At 39.4% G+C, this 16,512-nt stretch overlaps 1 protein-coding gene across 1 annotated transcript in view; it reads left to right on the plus strand.

Moving 5' to 3' along the window:
- Window positions 1-16,470, plus strand: part of LOC106582826 (membrane metallo-endopeptidase-like 1) — a 48,122-nt gene extending 31,652 nt beyond the window's left edge. Inside the window, exons 19-24 of the mRNA XM_014166305.2 lie at window positions 10,908-11,027; window positions 11,169-11,302; window positions 11,616-11,681; window positions 11,833-11,928; window positions 12,855-12,931; window positions 13,026-16,470. Coding sequence (XP_014021780.1) covers window positions 10,908-11,027; window positions 11,169-11,302; window positions 11,616-11,681; window positions 11,833-11,928; window positions 12,855-12,931; window positions 13,026-13,125 — 593 coding nt within the window. The 3' untranslated portion in view covers window positions 13,126-16,470. The remainder of the gene's footprint in view (window positions 1-10,907; window positions 11,028-11,168; window positions 11,303-11,615; window positions 11,682-11,832; window positions 11,929-12,854; window positions 12,932-13,025) is intronic.
- The last annotated feature ends 42 nt before the right edge of the window (window positions 16,471-16,512 follow it).

Genomic DNA, 16,512 nt, shown 5'->3' on the forward strand with positions numbered 1-16,512 from the left:
ATAGTGAAGGTTCGTTCAATCGATCACTTGCATGAACACAGAAAACGGTTATTAGAAAAGCACAAACATAGAACACGGAAATTGTTAAATAGAAAAGCGCCAACATAAAATGTTCCATCACATTCCATCCTCTTATCTCTTGTGTGATAATAATCATTACATTTTAATGTAAGCATTTAGACTTTAGCTTCTATATCAAAATAGTCTATACTCCTATTAAAGTAAGGGAAATCAACACAGAAAAAACACAGATCATTTCAAACCCTTCATTCTGGGTTATACAATGTAATTAGTATGGTAATACTATAATCATAATAAAGGTTATACTTCTATTAACGGGAGTGAATTTATCAAGAATACACACACATGCACAGCATGTTAAAAACCACAATTTAGACAAACTAAGAAAGAAAAAACATGCTGCAGCCTATTGGGCAATTTGAGATCCACAACTTCCAACCAAGTTGCAGGCGTCCACTCTGGTTGTGGGTAATTATTCTTAGCAACAGTGGCAATGTATTCGGTGAGACCAGTCACATTAGAAGAGTGATCTAGGACAAAAGTACAACATTCATCGCCAATGATTGCACAAATACCCCTTGACCTGCCAAAAGATAGTCAAGAGCCTCTGTTTAGCAAAGCCAATTTAAGCAATTCTTTTAGCATTTCCAATTCCAAGTCTCTAGAGATCTCCTGAATCTGGTCTAGGGCACATGCATAGTGACTTTCACTCGGAAGAGAGAGAATACATGTTATAACAGTTTCACACCAACCTTTAAAAGGAATGAGATTGGGGCAAGGTTAGCCCAAGCTACAATCTAGTGGCTCTCCTCACAATTTAGGGGCATAGCTCTGTCTCTAGAAGCCTCGCCTTTCCAAATCATAATTATAACTATTGATAAATTATCCAACTCAAATTTAGAATGACGGTCCTTAGTGCTTCACGTTGGTTCTATCATTTTAATTTAAGACCCTCAACTTAGCACAAACCAATACTGGCATACAGTATATTTATCTTATTTTTCTAACATTAACGTTTCTCATCACGGCCCCAATTTGTGGTAATGACAGATTGGTATCTCAATGCATTCTTAGTCTAAATGACTATCAAATTCGCAGTGTGCAGACCTCCACAATCAACGTGATTGCCTAAATCCATTACATGCACGGTTGACCACCCCCCCCCCTCCCTCCCAGCCGGCACTCATCCTTCTGCCGTTTTCTTCATGTTCTTCTTCAGATAGTGTTTCAGTTTGTCCTCCTAATGGCACATGTTCAAAGTGGATGGCCCTTGATAATGTCTCTCACCTGAGCCGCCACTGTCCTTTACAGTCCATTATGTCTTTGTCCATTTTTCGACCAGTACACCAGCAGTATGATAGAAGTTTGGATGGGAACTCTCTCCATGCTCACTCCACATGGACTTATGTCGCACTCCTGAGAGAAAAGGCAGTTGATAGCGTCGGCTGGATGCTGTGTACAGGGTGCTGGCTCGGATTCAGGTCTCACGGTAGAAGTGGTGAAGGACAGTACTGAACGCCATTGTCGCCATTGCTTCAGCCGGTTAGGGGGGTTGAGGTTCACACTGTTCTTGGTAAAATGATCCCTTCCATGTGTAACCGATGTGAAATGGCTAGTTAGTTAGCGGTGGTGCGCGCTAATAGCGTTTCAATCGGTGACGTCACTCGCTCTGAGACTTGAAGTAGGGTTTCCCCTTGCGTTGCAAGGGCCGTGGCTTTTGTGGCGCGATGGGTAACGATGCTTCGTGGGTGTCAGTTGTTGATGTGTGCAAGGGTCCCTGGTTCGAGCCCAGGTTGGGGCGAAGAGAGGGACGGAACCTACACTGTTACATTGATGCAGTTGACCCGGATCATTGGTTGCTGCGAAAAAGGAGGAGGTCAAAGGGGGGGTGAGTGTAACCGATGTGAAATGGCTAGTTAGTTAGCGGTGGTGTGCGCTAATAGCGTTTCAATCGGTGACGTCACTCGCTCTGAGACTTGAAGTAGGGTTTCCCCTTGCGTTGCAAGGGCCGCGGCTTTTGTGGCGCGATGGGTAACGATGCTTCGTGGGGTGTCAGTTGTTGATGTGTGCAAGGGTCCCTGGTTCGAGCCCGGGTTGGGGCGAAGAGAGGGACGGAACCTACACTGTTACATCTAGATACCACCGCCATAACCTCAAGAGAGGAGAGACCAGAACAACAGTTTAGTTTAGGGCATTTCTGATTTAGGAAATCCAGACAAATTATTTACTGTATGACAAATTATTATTACTACCAATACTCTTAATAACAACACAGTTGAAAATATTTTTTTCTCAAATTGGCTTATACTCCCCTATCATCTTGGCGATCTCACCGCAGAGTTACAAGAGGGCGTATCCTTAGGGAGAAATCACGACCATCCAGCAGACCCAATCTCGTGAGATCTGTTATTGAAGCAAGACAAAAACAAAGAAAACAAAACAACAACAGCAATACAAATATATCACTCGAGGTGGAGAAAACTTAACCTCTATGGGCTAGGCGTCCCACCTACTCAACAGCCAGTGTAATCCCGTGGCGCGATATTCAAATACCTAAAAAATGCAAAAACTTCAATTTTTCAAACATATGACTATTTTACACCATTTTAAAGACAAGACTCACTGTCCGATTTCAAAAAGGCTTTACAACGAAAGCAAAACATTAGATTATGTCAGACACCCATTTTTCAAGCTAGCATATAATGTCACATAAACCCAAACCACAGCTAAATGCAGCACTAACCTTTGATGATCTTCATCAGATGACAACCCTAGGACATTATGTTATACAATACATGCATGTTTTGTTCAATCAAGTTCATATTTATATCAAAAACCAGCTTTTTACATTAGCATGTGACTAGCATGTGACTAGCATTCCCACCGAACACTGCCGGTGAATTTACTAAATTACTCACGATAAACGTTCACAAAAAACATAACAATTATTTTAAGAATTATAGATACAGAACTCCTCTATGCACTCGCTATGTGCGATTTTAAAATAGCTTTTCGGTGAAAGCACATTTTGCAATATTCTCAGTAGATAGCCTGGCATCACAGGGCTAGCTATTTAGACACCCAGCAAGTTTAGCACTCACCAAAGTCAGATTTACTATAAGAAAAATGTTATTACCTTTGCTGTTCTTCGTCAGAATGCACTCCCAGGACTTCTACTTCAATAACAAATGTTGGTTTGGTCCCAAATAATCCATTGTTATATCCAAATAGCGGCGTTTTGTTTGTGCGTTCAAGACACTATCCGAAAGGGTAAATAAGGGTGACGAGCATGGCGCATTTCGTGACAAAAAAATTCTAAATATTCCATTACCGTACTTCGAAGCATGTCAACCGCTGTTTAAAATCAATTTTTATGCCATTTTTCTCGTAAAAAAGCGATAATATTCCGACCCGGAAAGCGTGTAAACGTACAAAGAGAGAGAAAATAAAAACATCTCGTGCCCTCGTGCACGAGCCTGAGTCTCAGAGTTCTCTGACCGGCCACTATCCAAACGCGATAATGTGTTTCAGCCTGGGGCTGCCTCGATATCTTACTCGTGGTCCGAATCACACATAGGACTATTGATAAATTATAAACTTTTTCTTAATTATTCGAGTTTACATAGCCCATTTAAATCTCACTCAATGTCTCTAGTCTTTATAGTGAGGGTGATCAGGTCTCACCAGGAAGTCAGAACAGAGGTCCGAGGTCAGTCAGCCCTATTAAGTGAGTGTTTGTTTCCCTGTACCTCAGACATTATTTAAAGATATTTCAAACGTTTTGTGTATCAGGTTTACATTCAGTACATTTCTTATGAAGATAATTTACATGTGTGCAACCAAAACTCTGTCAATAGAAACTTCAGAAATGTCATTTGTGTACAGCATCCTTTCTAACCTGTGAGTAGGTGGGTTGTGTGTGAGTGCTGGCGTGTGTGTGGCAAAAATCATTGGGAAAAAACAAACAAAAAATGGCCAGGCCTAACTTAATTTGGGAGCTCCCTTAACAGCTGGATCCGGGTAGCTTTAACTGCTCTCCCAAGGCACTTGCCTTAGGAAGCCTTTCAAAGGGAGAGATACATAATCATAAAAAAAACTTGGTAGTGGACATTCCATCAGTCTTATACATAATTATACTTCAGATGATGCAGTGTCCCGTCAAGCTGAATAGGCACCTTCTAAAGTAAACAATCCCAGAGCCCCTCTCTTGTAATCTTGTCATTTTGACCTGTTGCATTAACATACAATTCTGTACAAACTGTCCCTGGGACATAAAACTAGTCAAAATATGAAATCCGCTAGGACCTTCAAAAAGTTAGTGCTGACTTATCAGCTCAATATTCGGTACTAAAACATTTACTTAGATCTACTTCATTCTGGTCACAGTTCCACGCAATGGAAAAATATTGTTTTAGATGACATTACCTTCTTAAAATCACTGGTGCTACCCAAACTATAGAATTGTCAAAAACTTGCTTATTCAATTATTCATACCTCTGTCCCAAATTTCCCCACTGTCTTTCATACAGCCTGTTTGAGTTCAGTGTGTACTGGCAGCTATCTATTGTATCACAGGAAGCTATATCTCTAACCCAAACAACAGATAACACAAACACGAGAGCAGTGGACCAAGCCTTGAAGAGTGAGCGGCCTCTAATTTAATATCATTCCCAATGCTCGATCCCCCTTTCTTACTTCTTCAAATTACTAAGATATTCCATTATTGGAGTGCAATTTGAAAGCCAATTACCATTCACTTTGTTACTTTCACTAGTCTCCATATCATTTTCCTTCAACTAGGACTCCCTTCCCAATAGGAAGTCCTCTTAACCTCTCTGGGGTATGTGGGACGCTAGCAAAATAGGAGAGCGCCAAATTCAAAACAACAAAAATCTCATAATTCAAATTTCTCACACATACAAGTATTATACACCATTTTAAAGATAAACTTCTCGTTAATCCAACCACAGTGTCCGATTTCAAAAAGGCTTTATGGCGAAAGCATGCCATTAGATTATGTTAGGACAGCACCTAGACAAGAAAAACCACACAGCCATTTTCCAAGCAAGGAGAGGCGTCACAAAAACCAGAAATACAGCTAAAATTACTAACCTTTGATGATCTAAATCAGATGGCACTCATAGGACTTCATGTTACACAATACATGTATGTTTTGCTCGATAAAGTTAATATTTATATCCAAAAACCCCATTTTACATTGGAGTGTAATGTTCAGAAATATTTTTCCTCCAAAACATCCGGTGAATGAGCACATCAATTTACAGAAATACTCATCATAAACATGGATAAAATATACAACTGTTATGCATAGAATTAAAGATACACTTCTCCTTAATGCAACCGCTATGTCAGATTTCAAAAAAGCGTTACGGCGAAAGCACACTTTGCAATAATCTGAGTACAGCGCTCAGTCACAAGCCATACAGATACCCGCCATGTTGTGGAGTCAACAAAAGTCAGAAATAGCATTATAAATATTCACTTACCTTTGATGATCTTCATCGGAATGCACTCCCAGGAATCCCAGTTCCACAATAAATGTTTGTTTTGTTTCGATAAAGTCCATATTTATGTCCAAATACCTCTTTTTTGTTCGCGCGTTCAGTTCACTATTGCAAATGCAGAAGGCGCATGCACTAAGTCCAGACAAAAAGTCAAAAAAGTTGCATTACAGTTTGTAGAAACATGTCAAACGATGTATAGAATCAATCTTTAGGATGTTTTTATCATAAATCTTCAATAATATTCCAACCGGACAATTCCTTGGTCTTCAGAAATGAAAAGGAACTCAGCTCGCTCTCACGGCTGCGCGTGTGACTGAGCTCATGGCATTTTTCCAGACACCTGGTTCAAATAGCTCTTATTCTCTCCCCATTCACAGTAGAAGCCTGAAACAACGTTCTAAAGACTGTTGACATCTAGTGGAAGCCTTAGGAAGTGCAATATGACCCCACAGACACTGTATATTGGATAGGCAATCACTTGAAAAACTACAAACCTCAGATTTCCCACTTCCTGGTTGGATTTTTCTCAGGTTTTCGCCTGCCATATGAGTTCTGTTATACTCACAGACATCATTCAAACAGTTTTAGAAACTTCAGAGTGTTTTCTATCCAAATCTCCTAATAATATGCATATCCTAGCTTCTTGGCCTGAGTAGCAGGCAGTTTACTCTGGGCACGCTTTTCATCCGGACGTGAAAATACTGCCCCCTACCCCAAAGAAGTTAATCTACTATTACCAATATACTCGATCACTCTCAAACAACATTCTGCTTTTCCCCCATTGCAAGGTTTAAAACAAAACAAACATGATAACTTTATCCATATTGGAAGGCATTGTTTTCATTTTAGTCTACCCTAACAATGTTACTCTATATATTTATTTTACATTTCTGATGGATATTCACTTTCTGCTTCACACTTATTAAATGTCTATTATTTTAAGATTAACATGTAATGCTTTGGAGGGATCAATATGTATTAACTGAGCTGGCACTGTCTATCAGTCCCCTGTAGATGGCATGGTGCTCTGTCCATAATAAGTCCCTACCTAGCAAGTTAAATGGTTGAGTAGGTGAATACAGAAAATCATTGGGTCTATTTAACAGGGTATGGGATTTATTTCAAAATGTATTACCAGGGTGGAGGAAATCATATAAGCATTTATAGTTTTATTGGTTAGGTTTAAGTCAAGTCCCGTACAATGCTTTAACCGTATCTTTATCAAATGATCCATAAAGGGACCACTGAACATTTCTCCAAATTTTTTACACCACTTAAGCATGTTGATGTGTGGGTGTGCAAGTTGTATATTATTATTATTTTTATTGTTATTTCATCAGATTTCTAGTAACCCATTATACTCAATATTATGTTACTTTATCTCTAGTAACCCATTACACGTGTGTTACATCACAAATTCCTCCTCTACACCAGTGTTCTATTCATACAAGGGTTTGAATATTCACTCCAGTGTTATATTTAACAGCATATTTTTGAATAGTCCTTTCATATCTCCACATACATAATAACGTTATACAATCAAACTCCAGTGATGAGTCATGTTATCCTCATGTAATCTAAAGGCATGTTACCCTCAGAGACATGTTATCCTTGTTACTAATGAGACGTGTAATCATGTTATCCTCTGAGACATGTTATCCTCGTTACTAATCGTGACATGTTATCCTCCACCTGTAGATCCAACGGGTGGTGGTGGACAGAACCCTAGATAACGTTACAGACTGAAAAACTCAATTCACAGAACTGGTTGGGACATTCATTCACCTTTTTCACACGTGAGCTAGTCCCCTGACAGCTCTCATTCACTCAGTAATTTACAGTTAAATTTCAGTCTCTTATTATCAGAATTTCAATCATAATAGTAATAATGTCAATCAATTTATTATTCAAATTTCAATCCTCCAAATTTCAATCAGTTTAATATGCCATATCTCACAATCACACAACTTTCACATCCACATTCACTGAGTACTATTCCTAAACACACTCTAATCTCCCTTATTACCCATGTGCATCTTCAACAATTCTCTTGTCATTTGCTATTCCCCATATGTATATCCTGTACATACAGTGGAAGTCAGAAGTTTACATACACCTTAGGCAAATACATTTAAACTCAGTTTTTCACAATTCCTGACATTTAATCCGAGTAAAACTTCCCTGTCTTAGGTCAGTTAGGATCACCACTTTATTTTAAGAATGTGAAATGTCAGAATAATAGTAGAGAGAATGATTTATTTCAGCTTCTATTTCTTTCATCACATTCCCAGTGGGTCAGAAGTAAACATACACTCAATTAGTATTTGGTAGCATTGACTTTAAATTGTTTAACTTGGGTCAAACGTTTCGGGTAGCCTTCCACAAGCTTCCCAAAATAAGGGGTGAATTTTGTCCCATTCCTCCTGACAGAGCTGGTGTAACAGTCAGGTTTATAGGCCTCCTTGCTCGCACATGATTTTTCAGTTCTACCCACACATTTTCTATAGGCTTGAGTTCAGGGCTTTGTGATGGCCACTCCAATACCTTGACTTTGTTGTCCTTAAGCCATTTTGCCACAACTTTGGAAGAATGCTTGGGGTCATTGTCCATTTGGAAGACCCATTTGCGACCAAGCTTTAACTTCCTGACAGATGTCTTGAGATGTTGCTTCAATATATCCACATAATTTTCTTACCTCATGATGCCATCTATTTTGTGAAGTGCACCAGTCCCTCCTGCAGCAAAGCACCCCCACAACATGATGCTGCCACCCCTGTGCTTCACGGTTGGGATGGTGTTCTTCGGCTTGCAAGCTTCCCCCTTTTCCTCCAAACATAATAATGGTAATTATGTCCAAACAGTTCTATTTTTGTTTAATTAGACCAGAGGACATTTCTCCAAAAAGTACAATCTTTGTCCCCATGTGCAGTTGCAAACCATAGTCTGGCTTCTGACCCACTGTAATTGTGATACAGTGAATTATAAGTGAAATAATCTGTCTGTAAACAATTGTTTGAAAAATTACTTGTGTCATGCACAAAGTAGATGCCAAAACTATAGTTTGTTAACAAGAAATTTGTGCAGTGTTTGAAAAACGAGTTTTAATGATTCCAACCTAAGTGTATGTAAACTTCCGACTTCAACTGTAGATATTTATTATAAATGCCTGTAGATAGCTGTCAGCAAGGCTTTCCATGGTACCGTTACTTCCTCACTCTAGTCTTCTCGTTAGACTAGTGAATAGCCTTCTCTCTAATAACAATATGGGTACCTTTTTATGCGTTGGTCGCCTTCATTTTATATCATTTATTTTTTATACTGATTCGTTTAAATTGACTTACTAAAATCAGTTGCCGTCCCACAATTGTTCACGGATGATGTCTCTTGTGGTCAGACAGGAATTTCCCTCATGCTTCATAGAATGCCCCCCACTCCCCACTGGAAAGCTTGGCAGGCAGAATGAATAATCCTGTTGGTGACTTCAATTTTTTGTGGAAATTCTTACACAGGGACACTCAAAGTCAATCATAAATTAATCATTGTTTATTATCAGCGCGCTGAAGAGGTTCCAACAAACTTGATTCACCATAGTGAACGTCTGTTAGGAGCTCTCACAGGCAGTCTCATTAGTTCTCTTATATACTGCAGACAAGTCATATTTGCATGATTTAGCTTATTTATAATTAATTCATCCAACCAATACTGGGTCATGCATGTGACAGATCAATACCTCACGAGGCTTCTTTAAGCTGAGACCTTGAAACTGAGATACAGTGGCTTACGAAAGTATTCACCCCCCTTGGCATTTTTCCTATTTTGTTGCCTTACAACCTGGAATTAAAATGGATAGGCCATTCCAAGACATTTAAATGTTTCCCCTTAAACCCCATGAGTGTTGCTTTAGCAGTATGCTTAAGGTCATTGTCCTGCTGGAAGGTGAACCTCCGTCCCAGTCCCAAATCTCTGGAAGACGCTAACATTTCCCTGTATTTAGCACCATCCATCATTCCTTCAATTCTGACCAGTTTCCCAGTCCCTGCTGATGAAAAACATCCCCACAGCATGATGCTGCCACCACCATGCTTCACTGTGGGGATTGTATTCTCGGGGTGATGAGAGGTGTTGGGTTTGTGCCAGACATAGGGTTTTCCTTGGTGGCCAAAAAGCTCAATTTTAGTCTCATCTGACCAGAGTACCTTCTTCCATATGTTTGGGGAGTCTCCCACATGCCTTTTGGCAAGCTTTTTTTCTGGCCACTCTTCCCTAAAGCCCAGCTCTGTGGAGTGTACAGCTTAAAGTGGTCCTATGGACAGATACTCCAATCTCTGCTGTGGAGCTTTGCAGCTCCTACAAGGTTATCTTTGGTCTCTTTGTTGCCTCTCTGATTAATTCCCTCCTTGCCTGGTCCGTGAGTTTTGGTGGGCGGCCCTGTCTTGGCAGGTTTGTTGTGGTGCCATGTACTTTCCATTTTTTTAATAATGGATTTAATGGTGCTCTGTGGGATGTTCAAAGTTGCGGATATTTTTTTTGACCCCAACCCTGATCTGTACTTCTCCATAACTTTGTCCCTGACCTGTTTGGAGAGCTCCATGGTCTTCATGGTGCCGCTTGCTTGGTGGTGCCCCTTGCTTAGTGATGTTGCAGACTCTGGGGCCTTTCAGAACAGGTGTGTATGTGTACATATATATATATATATATATATATATATATATACATATATACACACACACACACACACACATATACACACACACACACACACACACACACACATATATATACACACACACACACACACACTGAGATCATGTGACAGATCATGTGACAGACTGCACACAGGTGGACTTTATTTAACTAATTATGTGACTTCTGAAGGTAATTGGTTGCACCAGATCTTATTTAGGGGCTTCATAGCAAAGGGGGTGAATACATATGCACCCACCACTTTTCCGTGTTTTATTTTTTTAAACAAGTTATTTTTTTCATTTCACTTCACCAATTTGAACTATTTTGTGTATGTCCATTACATGAAATCCAAATAAAAATACATTTAAGTTACAGGTTGTAATGCAACAAAATAGGAAAAACACTAAGGGGTGAATACTTTTGCAAGGCACTGTATCTTTCGTTCTCAAAATAAGGGTCTGGGCGTACTGCCAAATTGCAGATACTGATCGTGAGGGTTCGTTCAATCAGTCACTTGCATGAAAACAGTTATTAGAAAAGCACAAACATATAACACAGAAATTGGTAAAAAGAAAAGCACCAACATTAAAGTTTCCATCACAACGATTATAGACGGTCTTAGTTCATTTGGCCCGATCTATTCCTTTGTACGTTTCTCTCTGTCCTTTTTCCTAGTATTCCCTGCCGGTATCCTGCAGCCTCCTTTCTTCAGTAAGCAGCAGCTCCAGGCCCTGAACTTTGGTGGAATAGGGATGGTTATTGGACATGAGATCACCCACGGGTTTGATGACAATGGTGAGGCAGTCCTCATATTTACAGTCACTGTCCATGTCTGTGTCCAATGTGTTGCACAATCATTTTTAGTATAGAGTATTAATTCATGGGAAAATGTCAAGCGATTGCATCACAATTAATTCCACATATCTTTCAAAACAGGCCGTAATTTTGACAAGGATGGTAACATGCTTAACTGGTGGAGTAATTATTCTGCTGAGCACTTTAAGGACCAGTCACAGTGCATGGTGCAACAATATGGCAACTTCAACTGGAAGCTTGCAGGAGGACAAAATGTGAGTTTCTCAATGTAGCTGAAGCATGGGCAAAATGTTAAATGTATTTGGGTATAATGACTAAAACTTCATTTTAGCTATAAAAGATTATAGAAGCTGCTCGATAAATTTTTTGGAAGAACCTCGACTGAGTGTTTACCATTTAGCTGTCAGTGTGTTAAATACGTCCTGCAGTGATTTTTGAATTTTTTTCCAATATTTTAAGTATAAATATACTAATGTACATACACTTAAGACCACCTAAATCAGGTGTTAAATGAGGTGAAAAGGAGACTGGAGTAGGACTTTAATGACTGTCTCTGTGTTACCCCAGGTCAGTGGAATTAGTACTTTGGGGGAGAACATCGCAGACAACGGAGGTGTTCGGCAAGCTTACAAGGTGCTACACCAAATTATGTCACCCTGACAAAACGCATTCAACCCCCATAAAACACAATGAACCTCTTCATACCAAAAACAAAAAAATCTCTGACTAAATACTATCTAATTATATTTTATATTTGTATGTTTTTTTGTGTGTTTGTGGTCAGGCCTACATGAAGTGGGTGGAGAGAGAAGGAGAAGAGCTTCGTTTACCTGGTCTGGACATGGACCACAAGCAACTTTTTTTTCTTAACTTTGCCCAAGTGAGTAAGCTCCCATTTTAATAAATTGAGTAGTCTAAAGCAGGCTTCCCCTACAGGGGTGGGCAACTCCAGTCCTCAAGGGCCTGATTGGTGTCACAGTTTTTCCCCAGCTAACTCACCTGACTACAATAATCACCTAATCATGATCTTCAGTTTAGAACGCAATTTTATTAATCAGCTGTGTTTGCTAGCATGGAGAAACAGTGTGACACCAATCAGGAGTTGCCCACCCCTGTGCCTAGCACTACACAGCTGATTAAAATAATCAAAGTTTGATGATGAGTTGGTTATTTGAATCAGCTGTGTAGTGCTAACCAAGGTTGGGAAACCCTGGTCTAAAGTAGGCCACTGTTTCTCAACCTTTATTACCCCAGGGACCTAAAAGCTAAATTAGTGTCCTTCCTCCACTGCTGTCCACAGACCACTGAGAAACACTGGTCTAGAGACCACTGAGAACAAAAACCCAAAGAGATTATATTTTCCTAAATACTTGGTTTTCAAGAGATAAACAATTGGACCAAGGAGTTTAAAACTACACCAGATCATGACTTTATATCAAGCGACCTACCTAGGGGTACAGAATTTTTTTTTTTTAAAGATCCCCGCGGTGCCAGGGAAAACAAGGCAAGAGCAAAGCCAGACTAGTGTTTTATAGTCCTTATCCAAAACCAGGTCAAAAGCCAATGTCTGCATAACAGCCAAACAAAATCCCTACTGGGATTGTTCAGATGGGCTGTCGAAAGGCACTTTGGAAAAAAGACTTTTCTCAGGCATATCATTATCATTTAATGGTTTACATTTACTGTATATTCAGGCAAAAAATATCAGCACTGGTAAAATGCTAACACATGTAGTAGAGAAAAGAAATGTGCTTTTACTGTATCAAACTTGAATGATTTAATTAGTGATACATCTTTCTCCTCCAGGTATGGTGTGGTGCCTATCGGCCTGAATATGCCAGCCAGTGCATCAAGACTGACTCCCACAGTCCCCTGGAATACAGGTAACGACCAACAGTAAAAATGTAGCGCTTGGCTATTCCAACATAGTGTTTTCTGTCAATCTGTTAACACTCAATTACCTATCTTCTCTCACAGGGTACTTGGCTCCCTACAGAATTTTGGAGCATTCTCAGATGCATTCCAGTGCAAACCAGGTACTCCCATGAATCCTGAGATGAAATGTCGGGTGTGGTAGCCAGTTTGGGCTTTTCGGCTCTACTCTTGTTATTTATTTCTTGACTGGGGCAGCTAAACGAAAGAACATGCTTAACAACCACCTTGTGTTATACTGACGCCAAAGAGGCATCCTGCCTTGGAGTATGTCTGATTGATTTACATGGCAGAAGATAACAGACATTTACACAAGTGTTACGGATTGGATAACTGACCAAACTACACCCTAGTATCACCACTTGAAGCAGACGTAAACTACGATGAGACAGGAAAAACACTTGGAATGCGTATGTACTTATATGGCTACTCAACCTAAAGATGTCTGTGGGTGAACAGTTTTGCTTGTTCTTGTTTACAAGTGGTTTTGTTGTATACATGCATACATCTGAAGCTCCTATGGACCAACGTGGGTGGTCAGTGGATCCATGCATAGTCGGGCAAATGTAGAACGTTCCTAAGACCTTGTAGAATATGTTTGAGCCAAGCTGGCTTTACATGCTTTAACTGACTTTTTAAAGAATTTCCTATATAACTCTTTGTTCTTTTTGCCAAGTCATTCAGATGGCAAATCCACCACGCTTTTTAAGCCCACATATTTAGTGGCTTTCATTTATGTGCAAGAAGTATCTTTTGGTACTGAGTTGCCTGGTACGATCCTGTCTGATATGGAACATTTGTTTTTTAAGACATTTTGGCACAGGGCAACAGGCAAAAGTGAATAATAAGTCTGACATTACAGTGTGACTATGAAATGAATAAAGGCTCTGTGAAAATGAAGAGCAGCGGTGACCTAGAGATGGACATAACTAGTCTCACTCCTAGGCCAAGGCTTGGCTACGTCACTCTTTGAAATAATTTACCTGAAGACATCAGACTGTTAAACCTTTGCAGCTTTAACCTTGTGAACATTTTGAAAATCTAAAAAAGGATGTTTTTGATATAGCATATATAAAAGTGAGATCTACGAAGATATATGCTTGGCAATAAGCTTAAATACTTGCTAGGCTAGCACTGTTTTGTTTGAGATTCATTTATAGTGATAATGATCTGCCATGGAGTGATCAATGTCTTATTTATATTAGATGCTCAATACTCGATCACAACTGAAAGTGATTTGACTTACTTGACTGACTTATTGTTGTGTTACAGTATGTTTCAGAGACAAACATTTGATCAACAGTGCTCCTGATCTCGGGCTTTGTCCACACAGCACCAGTCAGCATTTGGGACTAGGATATGATCAGAAAGAAACATTTAGAGGAGTTTTTTTCAAAAAGGTGCACAGAAGTCTTTAAGTGTATACAATGCTTTGTGTTTTCCACATAAAATAAAGAACAGAAAACTGTTCCCATCATCCCATAATAGTCATGGGGTTAGCGCCTACCAATAGTCCTGGCATCGCCAGCAGAAAGGAAGAGGGGGGTGATACTTCATATAATGAGGAATGTGCAGCCATGTCCTTTCCTCCATGTCTCCTTCCTCTGTTTAAAAAAATATATATAGAGACAAATACTCTTTACTTTTGGATCCGGATACCCCTTTCCATATTGGGTGTGCAAGAAATAGAGAAATTAAATTAAATATTATATTCCCCCCAAAAAAGGGGTAGGTGTAGCAATTTTTTATGGTCTTGCTCGGATGTCTAAAATACCAATATTTCAGATATCACTACAAGGTGTTCCACAATAGTTTCCAGAACAGGCAAAACATGTTCACAATTTGACGAAGTTGTTTAAAAAAAAAAAAAAGTACATTGTTCATAATTCCTTACCTGTTGTTGTGTATCTTGCCGTGATTGAACATCTAAAAGCTAGAACTTGATTATTGTATGCAACCTTTGAGGCAAAACCCTATAGTCATTGGCATATCCACACAGAGGTGGAACGTAGGTTTGAATAGAGAAGCAGGTGAAGTCCAGGTGAAGGGGCACGTCTTGATCTCTGCCATTGACTAGCGGCCCAGAGAAAGACTGTGTGCTGGTGCGTGTGTGGGGACAGTTGGGAGCCTGGTAACTAATCGCTATAGGGGCCTCTTGGACAGACTGACAGATTGACACTGGGGAAATGGCTTCTCATTAGAGAGTTGCCGGTCAAGGCCAGAACTGTTCTTTTCTACCTTGATTAACAAGTAATGACAGCAGAACTAAAGGGCAGAACAGGAGAGAGCGACTGAGAACCTGACAACATGATCAAACAGATTGCCATGGTGGTGGAACAGAGGGTTTTGAAGCACTGCTGGGGAAAGAAAACACACAGACGTTGTTAAAAGCTCAACACTGTCATTGAGAAAATTCAGGATGCCTTTGTCAATTGAACATGACTGTTATGTCTGATCAGAGGCTGATTTAGTGAATGTTCATGATATATGTATCTTGCCTTTGAAGCTTTATTTACAATCACTTTGCCTGTTTACTTCTTGTAATGGCTTGGATGTTGTACAGTGCCGTGCAGGGGATTCCGATAGCTTTGTTACTGGTGCCTGTTTCACTTGGGATGTGAGTGGTGAAGTAGTTTGTTGCCAATCAAAGCGACTATCCATAGTTGACAAGGAATTAAAATAACCAACAGTGACAATATAAAGATAAAAGCTAGATAAGCTACTTGGGTTGCTTCTGAAATAGCACCCTATTCCCTATATAGTACACTACTTTGTGATGTGCCATTGTATTGTTTGGTTGTCCATTTAAACTAACTGTTAATGGTTTCATCATGCACATAAGATTTAAACAATACCATTTGCACAAAATCAGTTTGAGAATTGTACATACCTCTTACACATTGACACACACAATAGCCTCTTCAACCTGTGATAATATACATTCCCCCACCAGTATTCCTTAGACCACTAGAATCAAATAAATACCCCAACTGCAGCTATCTGCAATTGGATTTGTACTTTTCTTGCATATCTGGTTGATATAACTATAAACCAAAATGGAACACAAATAAAATATTTCTGGAGCAACAATAGGATACCTTGTCAGTGCTCTGTGCTTCTCTGGTATTTACAGGTGAAAGCTCATGCTGCTATATAATTATCTATATAAACAGCTATTTTTGTGACTCAATCTGTTATTAGCGCCGTCAATTGATTGTTTACCTGAGACGTTTCAAGTCACTTTTTTTCAATGTTTTATTGTGATCATTATAAAGAGCTATGGAGCTAAATCCTCACTTCTCAAACTAGTGAGTCATTTTCAAACTTTTATGTTAAATGTTTGTGTACATCAATGTTCTGAATGTGCCGTTTTGTGATAAAAATGCATATTGCATTAGTAATATGCAAATTGTTACTGTATATCTTGGTGTAAAAACAAATGCTATACCTATTGAAGATATGTAAATTGATTAAATTAACTTTTATCTAAACATAACAAGTGTTGGGCCTGAGTTCACTGTGGAATCCAAGT

The sequence above is a fragment of the Salmo salar genome, chromosome ssa22, assembly GCF_905237065.1.
Source record: "Salmo salar chromosome ssa22, Ssal_v3.1, whole genome shotgun sequence".
NCBI classification, from domain to species: Eukaryota; Metazoa; Chordata; class Actinopteri; order Salmoniformes; family Salmonidae; genus Salmo; species Salmo salar.